The sequence below is a fragment of the Mobula birostris genome, chromosome 2, assembly GCF_030028105.1.
Source record: "Mobula birostris isolate sMobBir1 chromosome 2, sMobBir1.hap1, whole genome shotgun sequence".
In the NCBI taxonomy this organism is placed as follows: domain Eukaryota; kingdom Metazoa; phylum Chordata; class Chondrichthyes; order Myliobatiformes; family Myliobatidae; genus Mobula; species Mobula birostris.
Genome location: NC_092371.1, coordinates 4,827,699 through 4,854,235, shown reverse-complemented (window position 1 = coordinate 4,854,235; position 26,537 = coordinate 4,827,699). Strand labels below are relative to the sequence as shown.

Below are 26,537 nucleotides of genomic sequence, written 5' to 3'. Positions count from 1 at the left end.
CTATGAAAAAAAGTATAGTGCAAGTGAGTTGCTAGGGATTAAAATGGTTGGCTACTGGGAAATCACCCTTTTTGTGGATGGGTATTACTTACTTATATATTATTTGTTATTTTTCAGAATCAGGTTTATTATCACCAGCATGTGACGTGAAATTTGTTAACTTAGCAGCAGCAGCTCAATGCAATACATAATCTAGAGAGAGGAAAAATAATAAATAAAATAAAACATAATAATAAATAAACAAGTAAATCAATTACGTACATTGAATAGATTTTTTTAAATGTGCAAAAACAGAAATATTGTATATTTTTAAAAAGTGAGGCAGTGTTCAAAGATTCAATGTCCGTTTAGGAATCGGATGGCAGAGGGTAAGAAGCTGTTCCTGAATCGCTGAGTGTGTGCCTTCAGGCTTCTGTATCTCCTACCTGCTGGTAACAGTGAGAAAAGGGCATGCCCTGGGTGCTGGAGATCTTTAATAATGGACGCTGCCTTTCTGAGACACCGCTCCCTAAAGATGTCCTGGGTACTTTGTAGGCTCGTGTCCAAGATGGAACTGACTAGATTTACAACCTTCTGCAGCTTCTTTCGGTCCTGTGTAGTAGCCCCTCCATACCAGACAGTGATGCAGCCTGTCAGAATGCTCTCCATGGTACAACTATAGAAGTTTCTGAGTGTGTTTGTTGACATGCCAAATCTCTTTAAACTCCTAATAAAGAATAGCCGCTGTTTTGCCTTCTTCATAACTACATCAATATGTTGGGATCGGGTTAGATCCTCAGAGATCTTGACACCGAGGAACTTGAAGCTGCTCACTCTCTCCACTTCTGATTCCTCTATGAGGATTGGTATGTGCTCCTTCGTCTAACCCTTCCTGAAGCCTTCTTTCGCACATTGGTTGTTTGTAAGTCTTTGTGCGTAGTTTTTCATTGATTCCATTGTATTTCTTTGTTCTGCTGTAAATGCCTGCGAGAAAAATGAATCTCGGGCCAGAACCGTACTTTGATAATTTATCTACTTTGACTCTGACTGGGCACACCTTGAATCCTAGATTCCTTCTTCAACCCCACCCCCTAAACTCCGGCAGATCCAGTCCAGGGAAAAACAAAAGTTGCTGGAGGGAACTCAGCGGATCTGTGGAGCTGGGGTGAGGGTGTAGGCTGGGAGGCGACCTCCCCACTGCCCCCGGGACTCGACTCAGTGGCGGGTCACCATAAGCACGGCGCGGCACCCTCTCCAACCTCCCCTTCACTGCAGTGGCCGGCTGCGTCTAGCGGTGGCGCTGCCCTTCCAACTCTTATCACGTCAGTTCAATTTTTTTTCAAAGCCTAAAAAAAACAGGGAGGCTTCAGTCGGTTTCAGGAGACAGTAAGTGCAGAGACGGAGGTGTAAGGGACCCAGGACTGGCGTCGGTTTGTGAACTACCAGCTTCCTCCCCACCCCTCCTTTCCTGCATTGGCCCCACTTTCTCTCTGTCTTCCCCCCTTCATCATTGTCATTTTAATTCTCCCCCATTCTTCCCTCTTTAATTCCTCTTCTCTGCCACCCCCTCCCCCGATTTTTTTCCCTGTCTTGTGTTGTTGAAGAAGACCTTTGTGCATACCAGGATCTATTCCGAGCCGAACTCAAAGAAGAAGATAAGGTAATTTGCTATTTAACGGGTACCTTCACACCCCCCACCCTCCCAAGACTCTCCCTCACACACACACAATTGGTGGTTTCAGCCAGCGAGCGGCCCGCACCGAATGTGGGATGCTGGAGCTTTAAACCGGGTAGGAATTGCCAGGAAATACCGTGGATTGGAGACACGGCACTCATTTCGCTGCTGATACAAAACATGTCACTTTGTTGCCAACAAACATATCCCAACCATGTTTCTAAATAACATTGATTATGAAACAAATTTAAATAGTTGTTCTTATATACATCAAGGTCTTCTCGCCGCCACCAACACTGGCTACTCGGAGATAAATTCTCTTTTTCAATAGAGTGTTTTAAATAAATGATGTAAAGTTTTGTTTTGTTGTGAACTCGGCGAAATGTTCTGTCTAGGACGAGGCGAGGACTTTCGTTTAACCATGCAGGGAAGCTGGTTTTATTTACGGATTCAAAGTGCGCGTCAGGTCCCTGACTTGTAAACTGAGCTGAGAAGGTTCGGAGATCCATTTTGTGTGGAGCCGCCCCGACCCCCCGACCCTCCGCTCTTTGTAAAGCCGAGTGTCTTTCCCTGCTCCGGAGCTGTGCTGACTCAGCATCTTATGTCGGCGCACGGAAGTGCAGGAGGGGGGTCGGGCTGGTGTGGCTGAGGGGCCGGGTCGCTGGCTTGGACGAGCCCCTGGCTGCGCCTGGGCCGCTCACTGACACCCAGCCCTCATCCTATTTTAAGGCCGCACTTGGATGTCAGTGGCTGCCTCGGCTGTTCACTTCCGCCCCACTCAACCGGAAGTGAACCCTGACCGGAACGGGGGGGGTCATTGTGCTCGGACTGGGGCGCTCGGTTGCGTGGAGATCAATCAGCGGAGACCCTGACAGTCTCGCCCGACCTTTGTTCCCCAATGACCAACTCTAATATTCCTCATTCCCCGCTCCCTCACTCCGTCCTCCGTCCCCCCTCGCCCGCTCCCTCCATCTCCTCTCGCTCCTGCCCCCTCCCTCTGTCACCCCTCACCTGCCCCCTCCCTCTGTCACCCCTCACCTGCTCCCTCCCTCCGTCACCCCTCACCTGCCCCCTCCCTCTGTCACCCCTCACCTGCCCCCTCCCTCTGTCACCCCTCACCTGCTCCCTCCCTCCGTCACCCCTCACCTGCCCCCTCCCTCCGTCACCCCTCACCTGCCCCCTCCCTCCGTCACCCCTCACCTGCCCCCTCCCTCCGTCACCCCTCACCTGCTCCCTCCCTCCGTCACCCCTCACCTGCCCCCTCCCTCTGTCACCCCTCACCTGCTCCCTCCCTCCGTCACCCCTCACCTGCCCCCTCCCTCTGTCACCCCTCACCTGCTCCCTCCCTCCGTCACCCCTCACCTGCCCCCTCCCTCTGTCACCCCTCACCTGCTCCCTCCCTCCGTCACCCCTCACCTGCCCCCTCCCTCCGTCACCCCTCACCTGCCCCCTCCCTCCGTCACCCCTCACCTGCCCCCTCCCTCCGTCACCCCTCACCTGCTCCCTCCCTCCGTCACCCCTCACCTGCCCCCTCCCTCTGTCACCCCTCACCTGCTCCCTCCCTCCGTCACCCCTCACCTGCCCCCTCCCTCTGTCACCCCTCACCTGCTCCCTCCCTCCGTCACCCCTCACCTGCCCCCTCCCTCTGTCACCCCCCAGCCCCCTCCCTCTGTCACCCCTCACCTGCCCCCTCCCTCCAACACCCCCCAGCTCCCTCCCTCTGTCACCCCTCACCTGCCCCCTCCCTCCGTCACCCCCCAGCCCCCTCCCTCTGTCACCCCTCACCTGCCCCCTCCCTCCGTCACCCCTCACCTGCCCCCTCCCTCCGTCACCCCCCAGCTCCCTCCCTCCAACACCCCCCAGCTCCCTCCCTCTGTCACCCCTCACCTGCCCCCTCCCTCCGTCACCCCCCAGCCCCCTCCCTCTGTCACCCCTCACCTGCCCCCTCCCTCTGTCACCCCCCAGCCCCCTCCCTCCGTCACCCCTCACCTGCCCCCTCCCTCCGTCACCCCTCACCTGCCCCCTCCCTCTGTCACCCCCCAGCCCCCTCCCTCCGTCACCCCTCACCTGCCCCCTCCCTCTGTCACCCCCCCAGCCCCCTCCCTCCGTCACCCCTCACCTGCCCCCTCCCTCCATCACCCCCCAGCCCCCTCCCTCCGTCACCCCTCACCTGCCCCCTCCCTCCGTCACCCCCCAGCCCCCTCCCTCTGTCACCCCTCACCTGCCCCCTCCCTCCGTCACCCCCCAGCCACCTCCCTCCGTCACCCCTTGCCTGCTCCCTCCCTCCATCACCCCCCGCTCCCTTCCTCCGTTGCCCACTCATGCCCGCTCCCTCCCTCTGTCACCCCCCAGCCCCCTCCCTCTGTCACCCCCCCAGCCCCCTCCCTCTGTCACCCCCCAGCCCCCTCCCTCCATCACCCCCCCAGCCACCTCCCTCCGTCACCCCCCCAGCCACCTCCCTCCGTCACCCCTCACCTGCCCCCTCCCTCTGTCACCCCCCAGCCCCCTCCCTCTGTCACCCCCCAGCCCCCTCCCTCTGTCACCGCTCACCTGCCACCTCCCTCCATCACCCCCCAGCCACCTCCCTCCGTCACCCCCCCAGCCACCTCCCTCTGTCACCCCCCCAGCCACCTCCCTCCGTCACCCCTCACCTGCCCCCTCCCTCTGTCACCCCCCAGCCCCCTCACCTGCCACCTCCCTCCGTCACCCCCCAGCCACCTCCCTCCGTCATCCCCCCAGCCCCCTCCCTCTGTCACCCCTCACCTGCCCCCTCCCTCTGTCACCCCTCACCTGCCCCCTCCCTCCGTCACCCCCCAGCCCCCTCCCTCCGTCACCCCCCCAGCTCCCTCCCTCCAACACCCCCCAGCTCCCTCCCTCCATCACCCCCCAGCCACCTCCCTCCGTCACCCCTTGCCTGCTCCCTCCCTCCATCACCCCCCGCTCCCTTCCTCCGTCGCCCACTCACGCCCGCTCCCTCCCTCTGTCACCCCCCCAGCCCCCTCCCTCTGTCACCCCCCAGCCCCCTCCCTCTGTCACCCCCCAGCACCCTCCCTCTGTCACCCCTCGCCTGCTCCCTCCCTCTGTCCCCCCTCGCCTGCTCCCTCCCTCCATCACCCCCCAGCCCCCTCCCTCCGTCCCCCTCGCCTGCCCCCTCTCCCCGTCCCCCCCTCACCTGCTCCCTCCTTCCACCACCCGCCGCTCCCTCCCTCTGTCGCCCGCTCCCTCTCCCTGTCACCCCTGAACCCCCTCCCTCCGTCCCCCCTCGCCTGCTGCCTCCCTCCGTCACCCCCCGCTCCCTCCCACCTTCCCTGCTCCCTCCCTCTGTCCATCCCCCTCGCCCACTCCCTCTCTCCTTCACCCCCTCGCGCCCGCTCCTTTCCCCTGTCCCCCACTCCCTCCCTCCATCACAACCTTGCCCCTGCTCCCTCCCTCCATCTCCCTATCCCCCTTGCTCTATTGCCCTCCCATCCCTTCCCTCTGTTCCACTCCTCCATTACTCTCTCGCGCCCACTCCCTCCCTCCTTCCATACCCTCTCTGCCCCATTGCCTTCCAGCATTTACCCTCTCCCCCTCATTCCATCCCTCCATTCCCCTCTTGCCCCCAGCTCATTCCCAAGCTCTGTTCCAGTTTCATCCCCCCTGTTCCCATCTCACCCCCCTCCCACCAGTCCAGTCTTGTCCCCCCCTTCATCCTCTCCCACCATTCCCAGCAGCCTCTTGTTCCACCCTCCACGTTCCACCCCATTTCCCTCCTCCTCTCTACCCCCTCTGGTCCTGCCCTTCCCTCTAACCGCAGCCCTCTGTTCACCCATCCCGACCATTCCATTCCATCTCTTGCTGCCCCTCTCCCATTGTCCCTTCCACCCTCCCTCCATGGCAGGTCTTCACGAGCATGAAGCAAATGGAGGAGTGGAGAGGAACAGAGGGAGGGAATGGAGGGAGAGTGGGTGGTACAGAGGGTAGAGGGGAGCAGAGGGTGTGGAGGGAGTGTGAGGGGAATGGGGAGGGGAGAGTGAGGAGTATGGAGGGAGTGGGGGGACAGAGAGGGAGAGTAGAGAGTGGATGGGAGATTGGGCAGGCCCGTGGGAGGGGGAGGGCCAGAGGGAAGGAGTGAGTGAGGGGAGGGTGAGGGTGATGGAGAGGCAGCGGGCCAGACTGAGATAGCAAGGGGAGAGTGATGTCCCTCTTTCCCCTTACCCACCCTGGATTGTGACTAGCTCCTGCCTTGTTTTGTGAAGTCAATGGTTGATCACTGCTTGTCATCAGGGGTGGAGTTGTGAGACCACCTGCTTTCCCACAGCCCCTCACAGTACTGCCCCCCACCCCCAGCCCCAAAGGCCGATGAATCCACGTCTCGCAAGCTGCCTGTGATGCCATTGCCTTCGCCCCAGTGAGAGCGCCTTCACCCACTCCCCTGGGTCCTAGTGCCCACCTGCAGCATGGTGACCAGCCTGTAGCCTTCCCCATCAAGATCAACCAATAACAGTTCAGCCTGCCATGCCAGTCCGCGCTGCCCCACGCCTCCCCACTTTGCTGTCATCCCCTGCTCTGAAGAGTTGGAGGGAGAAGCCTGCATCGTAGCAGCCTGTGCGAGTGAGAGAGTTGCCAGTGACTACGGGTTTGAGGTCCAGGGCTGGGCCAGAGGGGCTGAGTGGCCTTGCCCCCGTCGTCTGGTTCGGTGGCTGCACGAGAGGAATCCTGGATCACCACCAGAAGGGTTAGTACGACACCTTCAGGCTGAAGGGCCCCTCGGCACCTGCATGACTCTGAAGGGGTGTAGTGGGTGGTGATTCTGAGGGGTTGAGGTGGGTCCCGTCCTCCCCGCACACCCTGACCACGGTGTGTGGAGGTGCGAGAAAAGGGATGGAGCAACAGGAGGGATCCCATCCTGGGACTGGGGGATTCCAGCTCTGGGAGGCTGAGTGATTTGCCTTACCCTTACCCTATCTCTTGTTAACCCCTCCAGATCCCAGCTGAATCATCAGATATTTTTCTAAATGTGTTTTTCTAATTTTTAAAAAAGTATTTTTCCTTATTTTTCAAAGTAAATGTGTTATCAAAGTAATGATATGTCACCATATACTACCTTGAGATTCATATTTTACGTCCTTCACCCCCCGCCCCCAATTAAACTCTAGGAAACTGCTTGGCAAACCCGCCATAACCCCTGATCAGTTTCCCCACCCTCCCAGCATTTCCTCTGGTGCCACAGTGCTTAGTGAGATGCTGTTACCACTCGGAGTTCAGAGTTCGATTCCAGCTCTGCCTGTAAGGAGTTTGCATGCCCTTCCCATGACCGCGTGGGTTTCCTCCGGGTGCTCCAGTTTCCTCCCACAGTCCCAAGTTGGTGGGTTGATTGTAAGGTGCCCTGTGGTTAGGCCAGGGTTAAATTGGGGGATCACTGGGCAGAGCACCCGGTTCTGCTCTGTATGCCCGAATAAAACGTCCCCCATTCCCCACCAGGATCCCTGAATGTTCATGGATTCCTGCCTGATTAGGCCTCTTCTCAACGGGGTGGGATTTGCCCCCACGAACACCTCACTACTGGGATCCCTTTCCTGCTACATCCCACTGTGATTTCTGACAGCTTTACATCCCCCCCCCCACCCACCCACCCACCCACCCACCCACCCACCCATCCCACACTCTTCCTCTCCGGAGTGATGTTATGAAGGCAGAGGGATTGCCATGGAGGGAAAGGGTGAATCCTACCATTGGCTCTGACCACTCGGAGAGATCAGCCTGGGGCCAAGTCCACCCTCTCCCCGGAAACGCTTCCCACTGGAACCATTCCTTGGGCCTAGCAGGGATGGGGGCTCGGGAATCTTTCCTTCCTCCAATTGTGTCCTGCCTGTGATGGGGGCTGTAGGTGATTGGTTGCCCGAATGCACCAATCACAGGCTGCCCAAGTGGAGTGCTTTGACCTGTGGCAGGGGCGTTGGATAATGTTGTGGCTGTTTGGAGCAGCCTCCTGCCTTTGGTGTGGAAAGCTGTGTGCCCGATGGAACAGTCTGTGTCCCACCGTGCTCTGCAGGGGCTCCTGGGTGTGGTTTTGGTCTCCACACTCGAGTTGGGTTGTGATTACACTGTGAAGGAGATTCACCTGGAAGTTGGTGCCTGGGATGCGATGTTGCAGTTTACCCTGCAGAGGGGGAGGAAGTTAACAGGGTCATGACTGAAGTGTTTAAAATTATTCGGGACCTAGAGAAGGATTTCCACAAAGCAGGTGCCTCTAGACAGTGAGGGTTTCGTTTCCGAGGAAAAATACCTCCTCTTCCCCTCCTCTGCACTATCACACCATACAGTGTCCCTGTGTGTGTGTGCAGAGATTGTGCACTCTCACTGTGAGTGTGTGGGTTTCCTTCAGTTGTCCTGGTTCTCTCCCACTTCCCAGTGAGGTGTGGGATCGCTGGGTTAATCCCCACCCCCTGGCATGTGGGTGACAGGTGGAATCTGGCCGGGACCTGGGAATGAAACAGATCGGTATAAATGTGTGCTTGCTGTTATCATGAACTCAATGGGCTGAAGGGCCTGTTTCTGCGCTGTATGACGATGTCGAAGTAAGCTGCAAAATTGACCCCCCCCCCCCCCACACCGCCATTACACTGTGGCTGCAGCGGGCACCACCTACAAAACAGCACAGACATTTACTTTTAAATTTGCCTCACGGACACAGAACAGTACGGTATAGCTGAGGGACAGGGCCCTCATCCCGTGACGTCGTGTTGAACTAACTAAACTCTTCCCTTCTGGCGACACAATCAAAGTTCAAAGTAAGTTTATTATCAAAGTACATACATTTTACCATATACAACCCTGAGATTTTTTTCTTGCGGGCATACACTGTAAACACAAGAAACAGTAGGATCCATGAAAGACAGGACAGACAAACAATGTGTAAAGAACAACAGACTGAAAATACGAGAGAGAGAAAAAAAATAACATGGTAAAGAGTCCTTAGGTTGTGGGGCGAGTGAAGTGATCACCTCTGGTTCAAGAGCCTGATGGTTGAGGGGTAATAACTGTTCCTGAACCTGGTGGTGTGGGTCCTGAGACTCCTGTACCCCTTTCCTGATGGTTGAGGGGTAATAACTGTTCCTGAACCTGGTGGTGTGGGTCCTGAGACTCCTGTACCTCCTTCCTGATGGTTGAGGGGTAATAACTGTTCCTGAACCTGGTGGTGTGGGTCCTGAGACTCCTGTACCTCCTTCCTGATGGTTGAGGGGTAATAACTGTTCCTGAACCTGGTGCTGTGGGTCCTGAGACTCCTGTACCTCCTTCCTGATGGTTGAGGGGTAATAACTGTTCCTGAACCTGGTGGTGTGGGTCCTGAGACTCCTGTACCCCTTTCCTGATGGTTGAGGGGTAGTAACTGTTCCTGAACCTGGTGGTGTGGGTCCTGAGACTCCTGTACCTCCTTCCTGATGGTTGAGGGGTAGTAACTGTTCCTGAACCTGGTGGTGTGGGTCCTGAGACTCCTGTACCTCCTTCCTGATGGTTGAGGGGTAATAACTGTTCCTGAACCTGGTGGTGTGGGTCCTGAGACTCCTGTACCTCCTTCCTGATGGTTCAGGGGTAATAACTGTTCCTGAACCTGGTGCTGTGGGTCCTGAGACTCCTGTACCTCCTTCCTGATGGTTGAGGGGTAATAACTGTTCCTGAACCTGGTGCTGTGGGTCCTGAGACTCCTGTACCCCTTTCCTGATGGTTGAGGGGTAATAACTGTTCCTGAACCTGGTGGTGTGGGTCCTGAGACTCCTGTACCTCCTTCCTGATGGTTGAGGGGTAATAACTGTTCCTGAACCTGGTGCTGTGGGTCCTGAGACTCCTGTACCTCCTTCCTGATGGTTGAGGGGTAATAACTGTTCCTGAACCTGGTGCTGTGGGTCCTGAGACTCCTGTACCCCTTTCCTGATGGTTGAGGGGTAATAACTGTTCCTGAACCTGGTGGTGTGGGTCCTGAGACTCCTGTACCTCCTTCCTGATGGTTGAGGGGTAATAACTGTTCCTGAACCTGGTGGTGTGGGTCCTGAGACTCCTGTACCTCCTTCCTGATGGTTGAGGGGTAATAACTGTTCCTGAACCTGGTGGTGTGGGTCCTGAGACTCCTGTACCTCCTTCCTGATGGTTGAGGGGTAATAACTGTTCCTGAACCTGGTGCTGTGGGTCCTGAGACTCCTGTACCTCCTTCCTGATGGTTGAGGGGTAATAACTGTTCCTGAACCTGGTGGTGTGGGACCTGAGACTCCTGTACCTCCTTCCTGATGGTTGAGGGGTAATAACTGTTCCTGAACCTGGTGGTGTGGGTCCTGAGACTCCTGTACCCCTTTCCTGATGGTTGAGGGGTAATAACTGTTCCTGAACCTGGTGCTGTGGGTCCTGAGACTCCTGTACCTCCTTCCTGATGGTTGAGGGGTAATAACTGTTCCTGAACCTGGTGGTGTGGGTCCTGAGACTCCTGTACCTCCTTCCTGATGGTTGAGGGGTAATAACTGTTCCTGAACCTGGTGGTGTGGGTCCTGAGACTCCTGTACCTCCTTCCCGATGGCAGCAGTGAGAACAGAGCATGGCCTGGATGGTGGGGTTCTGCTTTCCTGCAACAATGCTCTGTGTAGATGTGCTCAGTGGTGGGAAGGACTTGACATTCTGTGTGTATTAATAAAAAAACTTGCCCTGCAGATCTCCTTTGAACTTTGCCCCCTCACCTTAAACACATGCCCTCTACTGCCAACAATGGAGTTATGTGTAGGCTTCTACCCTGCTGTTTACAGGAGTATTGCATGTTCCCCTGGTACGATAAGCCGGACTTTTGACCTCACAATCTACCTCGTTACGATTTTCACCTTGTTGTCAGCCTGCACTGCACTTTCTCTGTAGCTGTTATACTTTATTCTGCATTCTGTTATTGTTTACCTTGTTCTACCTCAATGCACTGTGTAGTGATCTGATCTGTATGAACAGTATGCAAGACAAGCTTTTCCCTGTATCCCAGTACGTGACAATAACAAACCGATTCCAGAGTTCCTCACCGAAGGACATTTACTTTTTTGAGGCCCTTTGTTGCTCAGGTTGACCATGGAGGCTGTGTCTCAGCTGTCTTTGTGATACAGGGCAGTACGATACGGAGAGCAAGCTGTTGCCCACATAGCAAGCCCCCCGCCCCACTCTCCACGCAGCTGAAGAATCCAAGGGAACGGCAGAGACCAATATAGTTTGGTACCAGGAGTTGCCACTTGGTATTGAGCTCAACGTAGGACTACCTTAGAGAATCCAGCTCCGGATTTCTCCCTTGGGGGTTTACTCCTGAAGCCTTCCCCGTGCAAGGGTTTAGCCGCAAGGCAGCCGAGGTTTGAGATCAGAGATCTCCTTCACCTAGAATGAGCTGTCATGGCTGACAAGCCATATCTGTCTGAAGCAGCTGGTTTTAAGTCGCCACTAATCTGTCATTGCCTCTTCTCCTGTCGGTAGAAATGGTTCTGCCGGGCTGAGTAGCTAAGCCACACGTGAAGGCCAGGGGCTGGACTTGGTTGTCAGAGGCTACTTGAGGTGGACGCCATTGGGAACATTAATAGATAGTGGGAGTTTATCCCCATTACTGCCCCCCACCCCTGCCCCAGGTGTGACAACCTTCAGAAAAAACATTTACTAGGTAGTGGGAGTTTATCCCCATTCCTCCCCTCCCTCCCTGCTCCGGGTGTGACAACCTTCAGAAAAAACATTTACTAGGTAGTGGGAGTTTATCCCCATTCCTCCCCTCCCTCCCTGCTCCGGGTGCGACAACCTTCAGAAAAAACATTTACTAGGTAGTGGGAGTTTATCCCCATTCCTCCCCTCCCTCCCTGCTCCGGGTGCGACAACCTTCAGAAAAAACATTTACTAGGTAGTGGGAGTTTATCCCCATTCCTCCCCTCCCTCCCTGCTCCGGGTGCGACAACCTTCAGGAGCAACATTTACTAGGTAGTGGGAGTTTATCCCCATTCCTCCCCTCCCTCCCTGCTCCGGGTGCGACAACCTTCAGGAGCAACATTTACGTTTTATTATACGAAGGACTAGGTTTAGTGGACAAAAACACTGGATAGTTATTGTTCCCACCCCCTCATAGTCCGCCATCCCGTCTGGGAAATACATAGACTGTAGCTTTGTCATGGTGGGGTCTAAATCCTGGAAGTCCCTGACAGCACCACAGGAGCACCTTCCCCACGTGAACTATGGTAGTTCGAGGATAGCTCACCTCGGCCCTCTTCGGGTAGGCAATAAACACTGGTGCCCCAGTGAAGCCATAATCCCAAGAGTCTCGTTTAAAATGTTGGGCTTCAATGCGGCTGGTGATTAGGTTTGCATGGACCACTTTCAGGCGCTGGTTCAGGAGAGACGCTGAGCTCTCTTGTTCCACTGTCTATGGATGATGACCATCTCGGTCCCAGCCCAGGGCTGCAAAAAAAAACTACAGGAAGTAGCCCAGTCCATCACACAAACCAGCCTCCTCTCCATTCACTCTGTCTACACTTCCCACTGGGGGAAGAATCTGACTGGATCAAAGACCACACCCACCCCGGATGTTCTCTCTTCTCTGTCCCCTCCCATCAGGTAGAAGATGTAGAAGTTTGAGGGCAGCTTCTATCCCACTGTTAACAGACCCTTGTACAGACCTCTCGTGTGTTAACAGACTCGTACAGACCTCTCGTGTGTTAACAGACCCTTGTACAGACCTCTCATATGTTAATGGACTCTTGTGTGTTAACAGACTCTCGTACAGACCCCTGGTATGTTAACAGACTCTCGTACAGACCTCTCGTGTGTTAACAGACTCTCGTACAGACCTCTGGTATGTTAACAGACTCGTACAGACCTCTCGTGTGTTAACAGACTCGTACAGACCTCTCGTGTGTTAACAGACCCTTGTACAGACCTCTCGTGTGTTAACGGACTCTCGTGTGTTAACAGACTCTCGTACAGACCTCTCGTGTATTAACAGACTCATACAGACCTCTCGTGTGTTAACAGACTCTCGTATAGACCTCTGGTATGTTAACAGACTCTCGTACAGACCTCTCATATGTTAACGGACTCTCGTACAGACCTCTCATATGTTAACGGACTCTCGTGTGTTAACAGACTCCTGTACAGACCTCTCGTGTGTTAACAGACTCTCATACAGACCTCCCGTGTGTTAACAGACTCTCGTACAGACCTCCCGTGTGTTAACAGACTCTCGTACAGACCTCTCGTGTGTTAACAGACTCGTACAGACCTCTCGTGTGTTAACAGACCCTTGTACAGACCTCTCATATGTTAATGGACTCTCGTGTGTTAACAGACTCCTGTACAGACCTCTCGTGTGTTAACAGACTCGTACAGACCTCTCGTGCGTTAACAGACCCTTGTACAGACCTCTCATATGTTAACGGACTCTCGTGTGTTAACAGACTCCTGTACAGACCTCTGGTATGTTAACAGACTCTCGTACAGACCTCTCGTGTGTTAACAGACTCGTACAGACCTCTCGTGTGTTAACAGACCCTTGTACAGACCTCTCGTGTGTTAATGGACTCTCGTGTGTTAACAGACTCTCGTACAGACCTCTCATGTGCTACAGACTCTCGTACAGACCTCTCGTGTGTTAACAGACCCTTGTACAGACCTCTCGTGTGTTAACAGACTCGTACAGACCTCTCGTGTGTTAACAGACCCTTGTACAGACCTCTCATATGTTAATGGACTCTCGTGTGTTAACAGACTCTCGTACAGACCTCTGGTATGTTAACAGACTCTCGTACAGACCTCTCGTGTGTTAACAGACTCTCGTACAGACCTCTGGTATGTTAACAGACTCGTACAGACCTCTCTCTCGTGTGCTACAGACTCTCGTACAGACCTCTCGTGTGTTAACAGACTCGTACAGACCTCTCGTGTGTTAACAGACTCGTACAGACCTCTCGTGTGTTAACAGACCCTTGTACAGACCTCTCGTGTGTTAACAGACCCTTGTACAGACCTCCCGTGTGTTAACAGACTCTCGTACAGACCTCTCGTGTGTTAACAGACTCGTACAGACCTCTCGTGTGTTAACAGACCCTTGTACAGACCTCTCATATGTTAATGGACTCTCGTGTGTTAACAGACTCCTGTACAGACCTCTCGTGTGTTAACAGACTCGTACAGACCTCTCGTGCGTTAACAGACCCTTGTACAGACCTCTCGTGTGTTAACAGACCCTTGTACAGACCTCTCATATGTTAACGGACTCTCGTGTGTTAACAGACTCCTGTACAGACCTCTGGTATGTTAACAGACTCTCGTACAGACCTCTCGTGTGTTAACAGACTCGTACAGACCTCTCGTGTGTTAACAGACCCTTGTACAGACCTCTCGTGTGTTAACAGACTCTCATACAGACCTCTCATGTGCTACAGACTCTTGTACAGACCTCTCGTGTATTAACAGACTCATACAGACCTCTCGTGTGTTAACAGACTCGTACAGACCTCTGGTATGTTAACAGACTCTCGTACAGACCTCTCGTGTGTTAACAGACTCTCGTACAGACCTCTCGCGTGTTAACAGACTCTCGTACAGACCTCTGGTATGTTAACAGACTCTCGTACAGACCTCTCGTGTGTTAACAGACTCTCGTACAGACCTCTCGCATGTTAACAGACTCTGATACAGACCTCTCGTGTGTTAACAGACTCGTACAGACCTCTCGTGTGTTAACAGACTCTCGTACAGACCTCTCATATGTTAACAGACTCCCGTACAGACCTCTCGTATGTTAACAGACTCCCATACAGACCTCTCGTGTGTTAACAGACTCGTACAGACCTCTCGTGGGTTAACAGACTCCTGTACAGACCTCTTGCGTGTTAACACACTCTCGTACAGACCTCTCGCGTGTTAACAGACTCGTACAGACCTCTCGCGTGTTAACAGACTCGTACAGACCTCTCGCGTGTTAACAGACTCATACAGACCTCTCGCGTGTTAACAGACCCTTGTACAGACCTCTTGTGGGTTAACAGACTCCTGTACAGACCTCTCGCATGTTAACACACTCTCGTACAGACCTCTCATATGTTAACAGATTAAGTTTTGATTTGTCAGTCTACCTTCTGGCCCCTGCACTTTATTTGTCTGCCTACACTGCACTCTCCCTGTAACTGTAACACTCTATTCCGCACTCTGTTTTCCTTTTGTACCAGCTGGGTGTACTTGTGTACAGAACGATCTGACTGATGACAGAAGCCTTTCGCTACATCTTGGTACATGAGATGGACATAAGCCAAGCCCTGCCAGCCGGGCAAGATCCGAGGCAGGTGTCCAGTGCTGAGTACTTTGGATCTTGCTGTGCTCCGGGGGGATGAGGTCTGTCTTTCCCATTGTGCTTCAGGACTCCGGTCTCGGCGATGGATTGAGAACGTCCCGTGAGTGGAGACAGGACTAGTGGCTCGAGGGGCTGATGTGAGATCACACAGAGACCTGGGATACTGTCTGGACCCGATGTCTCATTCCTGCTCTCTCCCTCTCTCTCTCTCTCTCTCTCTCCTTCTGTCTCCAGGAACAGTGAGCAATGGCTCAGGAGACTAACCAGACGCAAGTGCCTATGTTATGTCCGACAGGCTGTGGTTTCTACGGAAACCCCCGCACAAATGGAATGTGCTCCGTCTGCTACAAGGAATTTCTACAGAAACAGAACAACAGTGAGAGAATCAGTCCATCGGGTACGGCATCTCCCTTCCCTCCCTCCATCTCCTCGTTCATAAATGGCAAGGCCATGGTTTCTGCTGTGGAAGAGAGAGACCCAGCAGGGTACAGGTACAGGTACATGAATGCTTGAAGGTAGAGACACAGGTAGACCACGCCGGTGAAGCGTGAATTCGAAACTCTGTCCGTCACCGGATGACAGCACTGAGTACAGGAGTCGGGAGGTCATGTTACAGCTTTACAAGACATCAGTGAGACTACACGGGGAGTGTACACTTGCCCAGCTGTAGGAAGGATTTCATGAAGATGGAGAGGGGGCAGTAATGAGTCATGAAGATAACACTGGGACTGGATGGCTTGGGTTATAAGGAGAGGCTGGACAGGCTGGGGACTGTTTTGTCTGGAGCAGAGGAGGCTGAGGGGTTTATAAAATGTAGATAAGATGAATGGTTAGTCTTCAGTACACAGTGTCAGTCAGCTCACTTAATGTGTCAGCAGCAGTTCAGAGAAACTTCACTGGCCCGATCTCTTGAAGGGGTGGGTTTGTATTCGCTGGGGTTTAGTGGGGACTTGGGACAAGGATTTGAAGGATTGCTGATGATACGATACAGAGGTTAAGCAGTCTGGGATAGATAGTCCTGACGAAGGGTCTCGGCCTGAAACGTCGACTGTACCTCTTCCTAGAGATGCTGCCTGGCCTGCTGCGTTCACCAGCAACTTTGATGTGTGTTGCTTGAATTTCCAGCATCTGCAGAATTCCTGTTGTTTGGGATAGAATTAATTGGAATTTGGAAGATCGAGAGGTGACCGTATTAAAACCCAGAAGAATTTGAGGGAGAATTGTACAGGTTTTGGTTGATGTGACTAAGGGAGTCGATAAAGGTGAGGCACTAGACGTGATCTACAGTATATGGATTTTGACAGGGTTCCACATAAGATCATAAAACATAAGAGCAGAATTAGGCCATTCAGCTCCACCGTTTCCTTCTCTGCCCCATTCTCATGCATTCTCTTGTATCAATCAAGGACCTACCAACTTCTGTTTTAAATACATTCAATGATGTTGCCTCCACAGCCATTTGTGGCAATGCATTCTACGTATTCACCACCCTCTGGCTAAATAAATCCCATCTCATTTCTGTTTTAAAGGGACGTCCTTCTATTCTGAGGCTGTGACCTTTGATCTGAGACTCTCCCGCTTTAGGAAACATCCTCTCCACGTCCACTCTTATCAGTGCCTTTCAATATTCAGTAAGTCTCAATGAGATTCCCCCTCATTCTTCTAAACTCCAATGAGTTACAGACTCAGAGCCATCAAATGCTCCTCATATGTCAACCCTTTCATTCTCAGAATCTTTCTTGTAAACCTCCTCTGGACCCTCTCCAATACCAATTCATTCTTTCTTGGCTAAGGGGCTCAGAACTGCTCACAATATTTCATGTGGTCTGATCAATGCCTTGTAGAGCCTCAGTGTTACATCCTTGCTTTCATATTCTAGTCCTCTTAAAATAAATGCTAACATTGTATTTGCCTTCCTTACCATTGACTCAACCTGCAAATTAATCTTTAGGGATTCCCAAGTCCCTTTGCATCTCTGATCTTTTGAATCTTCTCTCCATTTAGAAAATAGTCTAGACCTTTATTCCTTCTACCTGTGCTTGTCTGTGCACTTCCCAACACTATATTCCATTTGCCACTTCCTCACAAGTCCTTACGCAGACTCCCCGATTCGTCAACACCACCTGTCTCTTCACCTATCTTTGTATCATTTGCAAACTTGGCCACAAAGCCAAAAATTCCATCCAAGTCATTTGACATATAGCGTGAAAAGAAGCCGTCCCAACACCACTAGTCACTGGCAGCCAACTAGAAAAGGCTCCAACACGAGGAAATCTGCAGATGCTGGAATTTCAGGCAACACACATAAAAATTGCTGGTGAACGCAACAGGCCAGGCAGCATCTACAGGAAGAGGTACAGTCGACGTTTCAGGCCGGGCCGAGACCCTTTGACCTGTTAGAAAAGGCTCCCTTTATCCTCCTTCTTTGCCTCCTGCCCGTCAGCCAATGCTCTACCGTGCTAGCATCTTTCCTGTAATACCATGGGGTCTTATCTTACCAGCAGCCTCATGAGTGGCACCTCGTCAGAAGCTTTCTTAAGATCCTAGTAAACATTCACTGACTCTCCTTTGTCTACCCTGCCTGCTGTTTCCTCAAAGAGTTCCAACGGCTATGTCAGGCAAGATATTCCCCTAAGGAAACCATGCAGACTACAACCTACTTTATTGTGTGTCTCAAGTAACCCAAACATCTCATCCTTAATAATGGACTCAAACCACTGGTAGGCTGCTCTGGAAGCTTGGATCACATGGGATTTGGGATTCGAATTGGATGTGCTGTTGTTTTGGTTCTAGAAAGCAGAGGGAAATGGTGAACGATTGTTCTGTAGACTGGAGACCCATCACTGTTGATGTTCCCCTTAGCCCTGTTCTGGGCCTATTGCTATTTATCGACGATTCAGATGAGAATGTACAAGGTGTGGTTAGCGAGTTTGCAGATGACATTATAACCGGTGTTGTTGTGGACAGAGGAGATGGTCATCAGGAGTTACAGAGGGACCTAGATCATCTGGGTAAGTGGGCTGAGGTACGGCAAGTGGAGTTTAATTCAGATCAGTGTGAGGTGTTGCATGTTGGGAACTCGGATCCCAGTAAGAGTTTCACGGTGAACAGCAGGGCTCTGGGGAGTGTTGTAAAACAGAGGGTCTGGCTTACAGGTGCATTTATTTATTGATTGAGATACAGCATATAATAGGCCCTTCCAGCCCTTGCCACCCGTGATTTAACCCGAGCCTGATCACGGGACAATTTACAACGACCAACTAACCTACCAGTCGGTACGCCCTGAGACTGTGGGAGGAAAGCAGAGCCCCCAGAGGAAGCCACGCGGTCACAGGGAGAACTTACAGGCTGTAGCGGGAGTCGAACCCAGGTCGCCGGTACTGTAAAGCATTGTGCTAACCACTATGCCACAGTGCTGCCCCATGGTAGAGTCACAGGTAGACAGGATGGTGAAGATGCTGTTTGACACACTGCCATTAATCAGTCAGCGCACTGAGCCGAGCATTTGGGAACCCAAGTTGCGGCTGTACCAGACACTGCTGAGAACAGATATTGGGTATTCGTTTCAGTTTTGTCGCCTTGATATTGGCAAGATGTTATAAAGTGAGAACAGTACAGAAAAGACTTACAAGTGTTTTGCCGGAATTTGTGATACTGAACTGGAGAGAGGTTGGAAAGGTTTTTCCTTGGAGCTTAAGAAGCTGAGAGCTGGGAGAATCTAGAACTGATGGGGGTGGTGGTCGCTGTTTAGAAGCAAAAGGGTGGCCCCTTTAAAAAGGAGATGGTGCAAATCACTACTCAAGTCTGGAACCCTCTTCCTCAAAGATCAGTGGGGGTTAGGAGTCTGTAAGGGTGAGGAAAAGTGGTCCTCAATCAGTGGGGGCAGTAGGTTACTGAAGTTGGGGATTGGGAGGAGGGAAGAGTTGAGCCTGCGATTGTACGATGGTGGACCCCCGTTTTGATATTTAATGGGTATGCGGGGGTGGGAGGCACCTTGCATTCAGGATGGATCTTGTTGGAGTTTGAGTGGGATGGAATGGAGTGACAATGAATTTTGTAATGGAAGAGATCACTGATCTATCGAACCTGTGTCAAGGCATTGAGGAGACCTCGCCATCTTTCCCACTCTGCACCGCCACAGCGTCGAGGGGACTTTCCAATCTTTTCCCTCCCCACTCCACCCATCTCTTCCCCACCTCCTGTGTAGTTATTGGATTTTTACCCCCGTTCGGTGGATCCATCGGGACATGGGGCAGCCTGCTCTGCAGCCCCGCCCGATGGTTGAAGGGCTTCACTGCGGTGTGACGGTTGACATTGGAAACACCACAGCGGGCAAAGAGATCCCCTCTGCCTTGGCGCAAATGTGGGGGAGGGGAGGAGATGAGCTGCTTTTAACCTTTTGCATTCTGCAACTTACAGGCACAGCCAGTAACCCATCGTCAGATCCTGCGCTGGTGCAGAGCACCGAATCCTCCCAGCAGGGCTCCACGTCTACAGTGGTGTCTTCCACGGCCCCAGCCATGGCAGCTGCCTCGGACAGCAGCAGGTGGGTGTCAAGATGCTCGGGGGGACGGCAATGGGGATTTCAATGAAATCAATTATAATGGAGCAGAAACAGACCTTCAGTATTATGTTGCCAAGGGTGTCAAATGTTATGGGGAGAAGGCAGGAGAATGGGGTTGAAAGGGATAATAAGTCAGCCATGATGAAATGCTGGCACAGACTCGATAGGGCCAATGGCCTGATTCCACACCTATGTCTTCTTCACCCATACATAAGCAGTGGTGGAAGTCGTTATCCAGGGACTGACTGGTGTATTATTTATTCAGAAATACAGGACGGTAAACGGCTTTTCTGGCCCAGTTACTCCCAGGTGACCAATTACCGTACCAACTCGTACGACTTTGGACTATGCGAGGAAACTGGAGGGCCGGAAACCCCACGTAATCTTGGGGAAAATGTACAAACTCTTCCCAGAGAGCGGCAGGAACTGACCCGGGTTGCTGGGCTGTAGAATTGTGACACTGACCACTACACTGCCCTGCCGTCTATTTCAGGGAACATCGGCAAGCTTATGAGGGAGAGTACATCCTTCTTATTCCACAAGACTCACAACTTCCCCTTGTTCTCCCTGCACTTCCCACCCCATCTCATTTTTCCTGGGTCTCCCGGGACCATTAGCCTCCTGTTCCTACATCTGATCTCGTCATTCCTCTGTGCATACGTGTACTTGTGTCAGATACACAACATTCACAAGAAAAGCATAACTTATGCACAATTTTTTACCAGAAAACCCACAGAACAAAACAGAACAGTAAGTTTCAATGAGGTCCCCCCTTTATCCCCCAGAACTCCATCGAGTTCAGGCCCAGGAACATCAAACACTCCCAATCCAGAACTCCATCAATCACAGGCCCAGGAACATCAAACACTCCTAATACATTATCCCTTTTGTTCCCAGGATTATCTGTGTGAACCTCCTCTGGATTCCCTTTAATGCCATCACATCCTTCCTTCAATACAGGGGTGCAAAATTACTCCCAATGTCCCATCTCTCCTGACTCTAATCCAGAACAAAAGCTGCCACTGTGATTGGGCAGGGGTAAACATCAGAACCTGCTGCATCATGGGAACAGGCCCTCAGCCCACCATGTCTGTCCTGAACTAATTAAGATAATGACACCTAAATCCCTTCTGCCTGCACTTGGTTCATGGCCTTTTATTCCCTGCACATCCTTGTATCTGCCTAAGATCCTCTAAAATGTCTCTATCGTATCTGCCTCCACCACCAACCCCAGCGCATTCCAGACACCCACCACTCTCTGTAGAAACCCCCCCCCAAATCTCCTTTGAACTTTCCCCCTCTCGCCTTAAATGCTCGCCCTCTAGCATTAGATATTTAGACCTCAGCTGTCTATGCCTCTCATAATCTCTTAACAGGTCTACACTAAACCTCTGGCACTGCGGAGAAAACAACCCAAGTTTGTCCAGCTTCTCCCTATAGCTCTTGCCCTCTAATCCCGGTTAACCTTTACTGTACCCTCTCCAAAGCCTCCACATCTTCCTATAATGGGGAGACCAGAACTGGATGCAACACTCCAGATGTGGCCTGAGCATAAAGCTGCAGTATAACTTCCTGATTCTCAGTGAGCTCAGTGCCCCGACTAGTAAAAGCACGTGTGTCCGCTTCTTTACCACCCTGTCGACCTGTGTAGCTGCTTTAAAGGGAGCTGTAGACTTGGACTCCAAGTTTCCTCTGAACGTCAATGCTGTGAAGGGTCCCACCATTAAATCATAGAATCAAAGCACATTACGGGCCCTTCAGCCCACAATGTTGTGCCGACCATGTTGAGAATTTCCCTACCCCTCAGCCCTCTATTTTTCTAAGCTCCTTGTACCTATCTAAGAGTCTCCTAAAAGACCCTATTGTATCCGCCTCTACCACTGTCCTGGCAGTGCATTCCACACATCCACCACTCTGTGTGTGAAAAACCTGGCTCCGACATGCCCCTTGTACCTGCTTCCAAGCACCTTAAAACTATGCTCTGTCATGTTAGTCATTTCAGCCCTGGGAAAAAGCCTCTGACTATCCACACGATCAATGCCTCTCATCATCTTATACACCTCTATCAGGTCACCTCTCATCCTCCGCTGCTCCAAGGAGAAAAGGCCGAGTTCACTCAACCTATTCTCATAAGGCATGCTCCCCAATCCAGGCAACATCCTTGTCAATCTCCTCTGCACCCTTTCTATGGTTTCCACATCCTTCCTGTAGTGAGGCGAATAGAACTGAGCACAGTACTCCACATGGGGTCTGATCAAGGCCTTGTATAGCTGTAACATTACCTCTCGGCTCTTGAACTCAATCCCACAGCTGATGGATGCCAACACACCATACGCCTTCTTAACAACACTGTCAACGTGCACAGCAGCTTTGAGTGTCCTATGGTCTCGCTGCTCTTCCACACTGCCAAGAGTCTGACCATTAATATTATATTCTGTCTTCAGATTTGACCTACCAAAATGAACTACCTCACACTTAACCTGGGTTGAACGTCATCTGCTACTTCTCAGCCCAATTGTGCATCTTATCAATGTCCCGCTGTAAGCTCTGAGTGCCTTTGACACCCCCAACCTTTGTGTCACCAGCAAACTAACTAACCCACCCTTCCACTTCCTCATCCAGGTCATTTATAAAAATCACAAAGAGGAGGGGTCCCAGAGCAGATCCCTGCGGAACACCTCTGATCACCGACCTCCATGCAGAATATGAACAATCCACAGCCATCTTTTGCCTTCTGTGAGCAAGCCAATTCTGGATCCACAAAGCAAAGTCTCCTTGGATCCTATGCCTCCTTACTTTCTGAATGAGCCCTGCGTGGGAAATCTTATCAAATGCCTTACTGAAATCCATGTACATTGCATCCACTGCTCTACCTTCATCACTGTGTACTATCCCTTTACATTTGACCTCCCAAAGTACAACAGCTCAAGCTTGCTCAGATTCATCTCCACTCATTGTATCCATGGCAACCAAACAGATTGGCAGCTGTACCTTGGAGCAGCCCTTGGGGTCCTCGCATCTATGGACTGCCAGGGTTGTGCCTGGGACTTTCTCCCCAATGACAGAATTCCCACCGCTTTCCCCCAGGTAACCCCTTATTTTACTGCTTCTACCCCTCAGCCCAACAGTGCCGATGGACACTTCGGAAACAAAAGAGACGACAATGGAACAGAAGTTGGAAGGTAAGCATGGCGGATGAGGGAACGGTCTGGGCCAGGGGAGGTTTGAGTGCCTTGACTGGCGGATCATTGGACATTTGAGGCTTTCTGATTTGTTGACCTTGAGTGGGAGGGTCAAGACGGGTGAGCAAGATGGCTAATTGGTTGATGTTTAGTGGATATCAAGATAACTGAACAAGACCTTTGGTTGATTTTCTGGCCTTGAGTTGGGGGGGTGAGGGGAGGGCGGTGGCTAAGACTGATGAGCAAGGGCTATGCTGATTGGTTAATGTTGAGTGGAGGTCAATATAGCTGAGCAAGACCTTTACTGAATGGTTGAGTCTTGGGACAGGTCAGTGAATGGCTTGGCGTGAGGTGAATCTTGAACGATCTGAGAACCCTGAGGCCTTCCGTCAGCCAGGGCTGACCGCGGATGTTGTGTCCCAGCTGTCTACAAGCCAGAGCAGCTCGATGTGGAGAGCAATCTATTGCCCAAATCAGCAGGCTCTCCCTGGCCACACAGCTGGTGACCCCAAAGGAACAGCAAAGACTGGTCCAGGTTGGCACCAGCGGTGTCGCAAGAGTTGCCGGTCAGTGTTGAACTCAACGTAGGACTGCCTTAGGGACTCCAGCTCCGGATTTTTCCCTCCTAAAGCCTTCTCCAGGAGTGGGTACAGGCACAAGGCAGCAGCAGTTTGAGGTCAGAGTTTTCCTTCTCCTGGATGAGTTGCCAACCATGCCAGATGAGCCCCATCTGCTGAAGCAACTGGTTTTAAGGCCCCAGTAACCCACCTTTTCCCCTTCTCCTGTCAGTAGAAATGGTTCTGCCGGGCAGCTCACCTCCACCACCTCCACTGACTGTGACAACCTGAAGGAGCCAAGGCTGGCGATCAGTGTTTAAAAATCAGGGCTCTCCGTCGGAATGAGGATGGGTCCTTGATCTCTCAGTGAGGGCTGGGGTCAGCAGGGGGGTTGCGAGTGGAGGCGAGGGTGACTCGTTTCCCAGCATGTCACATCCACAGTACTGTGTGTGCCCGTCAAGAGGAGGAGGTGGGATTCTAACCTTTGTTCATGTGATCTCTGCGCCTCCCCTCAGCTGCTGGTGTCCTGCAGGCTGTCGGCAGGATCCGCGGCTGAGAACAGCGGTTGTGGTACGCCCGTCGCAATGAGGAGTGTCCTGTGCTGTTGTACTTCCCATTGGTTCCCCACCCCACCCCACTGGGGTCAGTGCTCCCCCCCCCCCACTGGAGCCAGTGCTTGTCCTCCCCCCGCCACTGGAGCCAAATCCTCACCTCTCATTGGCCCTTTGCTGGGTCCCGTTCCCAATAGACCCACCCGGGATTAGTTTCCCAACCTCCTTGTCGACATCCGCATCCCCCCTCCCCCCACTGAGCCAGTTCTCCCGCCTCCCATTCTAGCGTCGTCGTTGGCAGCGGACGATCCGCATGGATCCCAGGAAGATCCAGAAAAGTCACCGGAGAAGAACAAGAAACGGAATCGTTGCTTCCTTTGCAAGAAGAAAGTGGGATTGACGGGTGAGCTGGGAGGGGGAATGGTGGGGTGGGATTGGGGGAGGGCTGATTGACCAGAGGGGGCATTGCAGCACTTATGACCCCCCCCCCCCCCCCAGTGAGGGAGCTGCATATCTTGAACCACTGTAGTCCAAGTCAGGAAAGGGCTGCCACGGTGCCTTTGGGGGGTGGGGGGCTGACAGGAGGGAGTTCTGGGATTCAAACCCAGAGACTGTGAAGGTAGAGCCAATGTATTTCTCAGTTGCGACAGTGGAAGGGGACACTTGTGGTTCGTGATGGCTATTTGCGCCCACCCCCCCCAACCATGGGAGGAGGGAACAGCTTTCAAAGGAACCATCCTGGCTCAGGCTGAGCTGTCCGAACTCTCCTGATGCCGTCCCAACTCCATTCCCTCTGGAGGGGTGAATGGGGAAGGGTTGACCTGGATTGGGCAGGAAGGGGATGGAACAGACTGGGATTTGTTGACATGGGATGGGTTGGGGAGGGGGGTTGGGATGTGACGGGGAGGGGTTAGGTCGGTTCAAACAATGGGAGTGGGTGATACAGAGGGTTTTGGGGAGGGTCAGTGGCAGGAGAGGTGGGCGTGGCTTTGCTTGAACTGGATTAGGAAGGGGTTGGAATGGAAAAGGAGGGAGAGCGATAAGGAGTTGGAAGGGACAGGTTGGGAAGGATGGGGTTGAGGCAGGAGGGGTGGGAGTTACTGGGCCTGAGTGGGGTTGGGAAGGGCAGACATATTTTGAGGAGCTTCAGGTTTGGATGGGATGGGTTGGGTTGGAATGGGATGGGATGGGATGGGTTGGGTTGGCTTGGGTTTGGGGAAGGGTGTTGTTAGGGTAGGAGGTGGAAATGAACTTGCCTGCCCTGGATTTGGGTGGAGTTAGAATGGAAAGGGAGGGAGCTGGAGAAGGGTAAGGGGAGTTGGAGGGAGAAGGGAGAGGTGAGTTTGGCTTGGGTTAGGAGGAGTAGGAGTAAATTTGCTTGTCCTGGGGGTTGGGAAGGGATTGCAAGTATTTTGGAGGGGTTGTCTTTGGATGAGGCAGGTGGGGTGGGGAGTGGGGAGTGGTTGCGGAAGGAGGGGTTTGTTTATGGTGACTTGACTGGTCCTTGTTAAGATGGGGGTGGGGTGGGGGAAGATTTGGGAGGAGGAGAGGAGTGGGATTTGTGATGGAGAGTGGTTTTGGGATGTGTGCGGGGGGTATAGGACAAGAGCAGAAAGGGCTGGAGGTTTTAGGACACAGAAGGAGTCTGGAAGGAGTTGTATTGGGGTGAGAGGTTCGGCTGGGTCGGGATGAGGAAATGACTTGGCTGGCCCTCGATTGGAGTAAGAATGGGAGGGGTCGAGGGGATGGGACACCCAGTCTGACTTTGCCACCCTGCCTGGGATTGCAGGCTTCGAGTGTCGGTGTGGAAACCTGTACTGCTCGGTGCACAGATATTCCGACATGCATGACTGTCACTTCGACTACAAAGCGGATGCAGCCGAGAAGATCCGGAAGGAAAATCCCATGGTGGTCGGGGAGAAGTTGCAAAAAATTTAACGAGGCCTCGGAATAAATCCTGAGTCTGCATGTCTGACCGAACCGTTGATGCTTCCTGGTCTTTCCTTTTCGTTTGATTCAGAGTTTTCTTTTCCCTGTAGCTTAACGGACAGAATCTTTCTATTCCTCAGGGGTGGGAGCGTTGGGAGGGGCGTGAACCCAACTTCCTGTGCATTCAGTCAGGACGGGTTGGAATCAGAGTTGCTTTTGCATTAGCGGAAGGGGCCAGGACTGTTCTGTCCCCTTCCCATGTGGGGGTGGGATCGGGGTGTGGGGTAGTGGAGAGGTCTCTGTGTCCCTCTCCCCTCTAGTTGATCACTCCCCTCGTCCGTCTCTCTCTCTCTCCTCTCTTAAATCCTCTCCCCCCTCCCCCTCTCTGCCTTCCCCCCTCTATACCCCTCATCCAATATACCCCTCCCTTCTACCAGTGGATTTGGCCAGTTGGGCAGCTCTCTGACTGCCAGCACACGTTCAATCCCAACAGACCCTGGCCCCCATCCTGGTCAAGAAGGGAGGGAGAGGGGTGACGCAAAATCCCAAGAGATGGAACTTGACTTTCCCCCCCCCCCCACTTCGACCCAGCCCAGAATTGTAGTCACCCAGAATAGTTTTTTTAAAGAAATATATATATATCTATATATAACCGAATCACACATCTGGTGTTTTGTTTGAACCGTGCTACTGCTGGGGTCGGGCATCACTTCGTTGCTCCTTCACTAAAAGACTTTGGCACAGCAATATTCAAAGAAAATAAAGCTGCAGTTGATTTA

General features: G+C 52.6%; 1 protein-coding gene across 1 annotated transcript; it reads left to right on the top strand.

The window, feature by feature from the left end:
• Positions 1–1,308: 1,308 nt before the first annotated feature.
• LOC140211550 (AN1-type zinc finger protein 6-like) lies at positions 1,309–26,537 on the top strand. The gene is made up of 6 exons (XM_072281383.1): positions 1,309–1,639; positions 15,210–15,372; positions 19,395–19,521; positions 22,660–22,721; positions 24,116–24,232; positions 25,619–26,537. The coding sequence occupies exons 2-6, from the start codon at positions 15,222–15,224 to the stop codon at positions 25,765–25,767; spliced, it is 606 nt and encodes a 201-aa protein (XP_072137484.1). The 5' UTR covers positions 1,309–1,639; positions 15,210–15,221; the 3' UTR covers positions 25,768–26,537.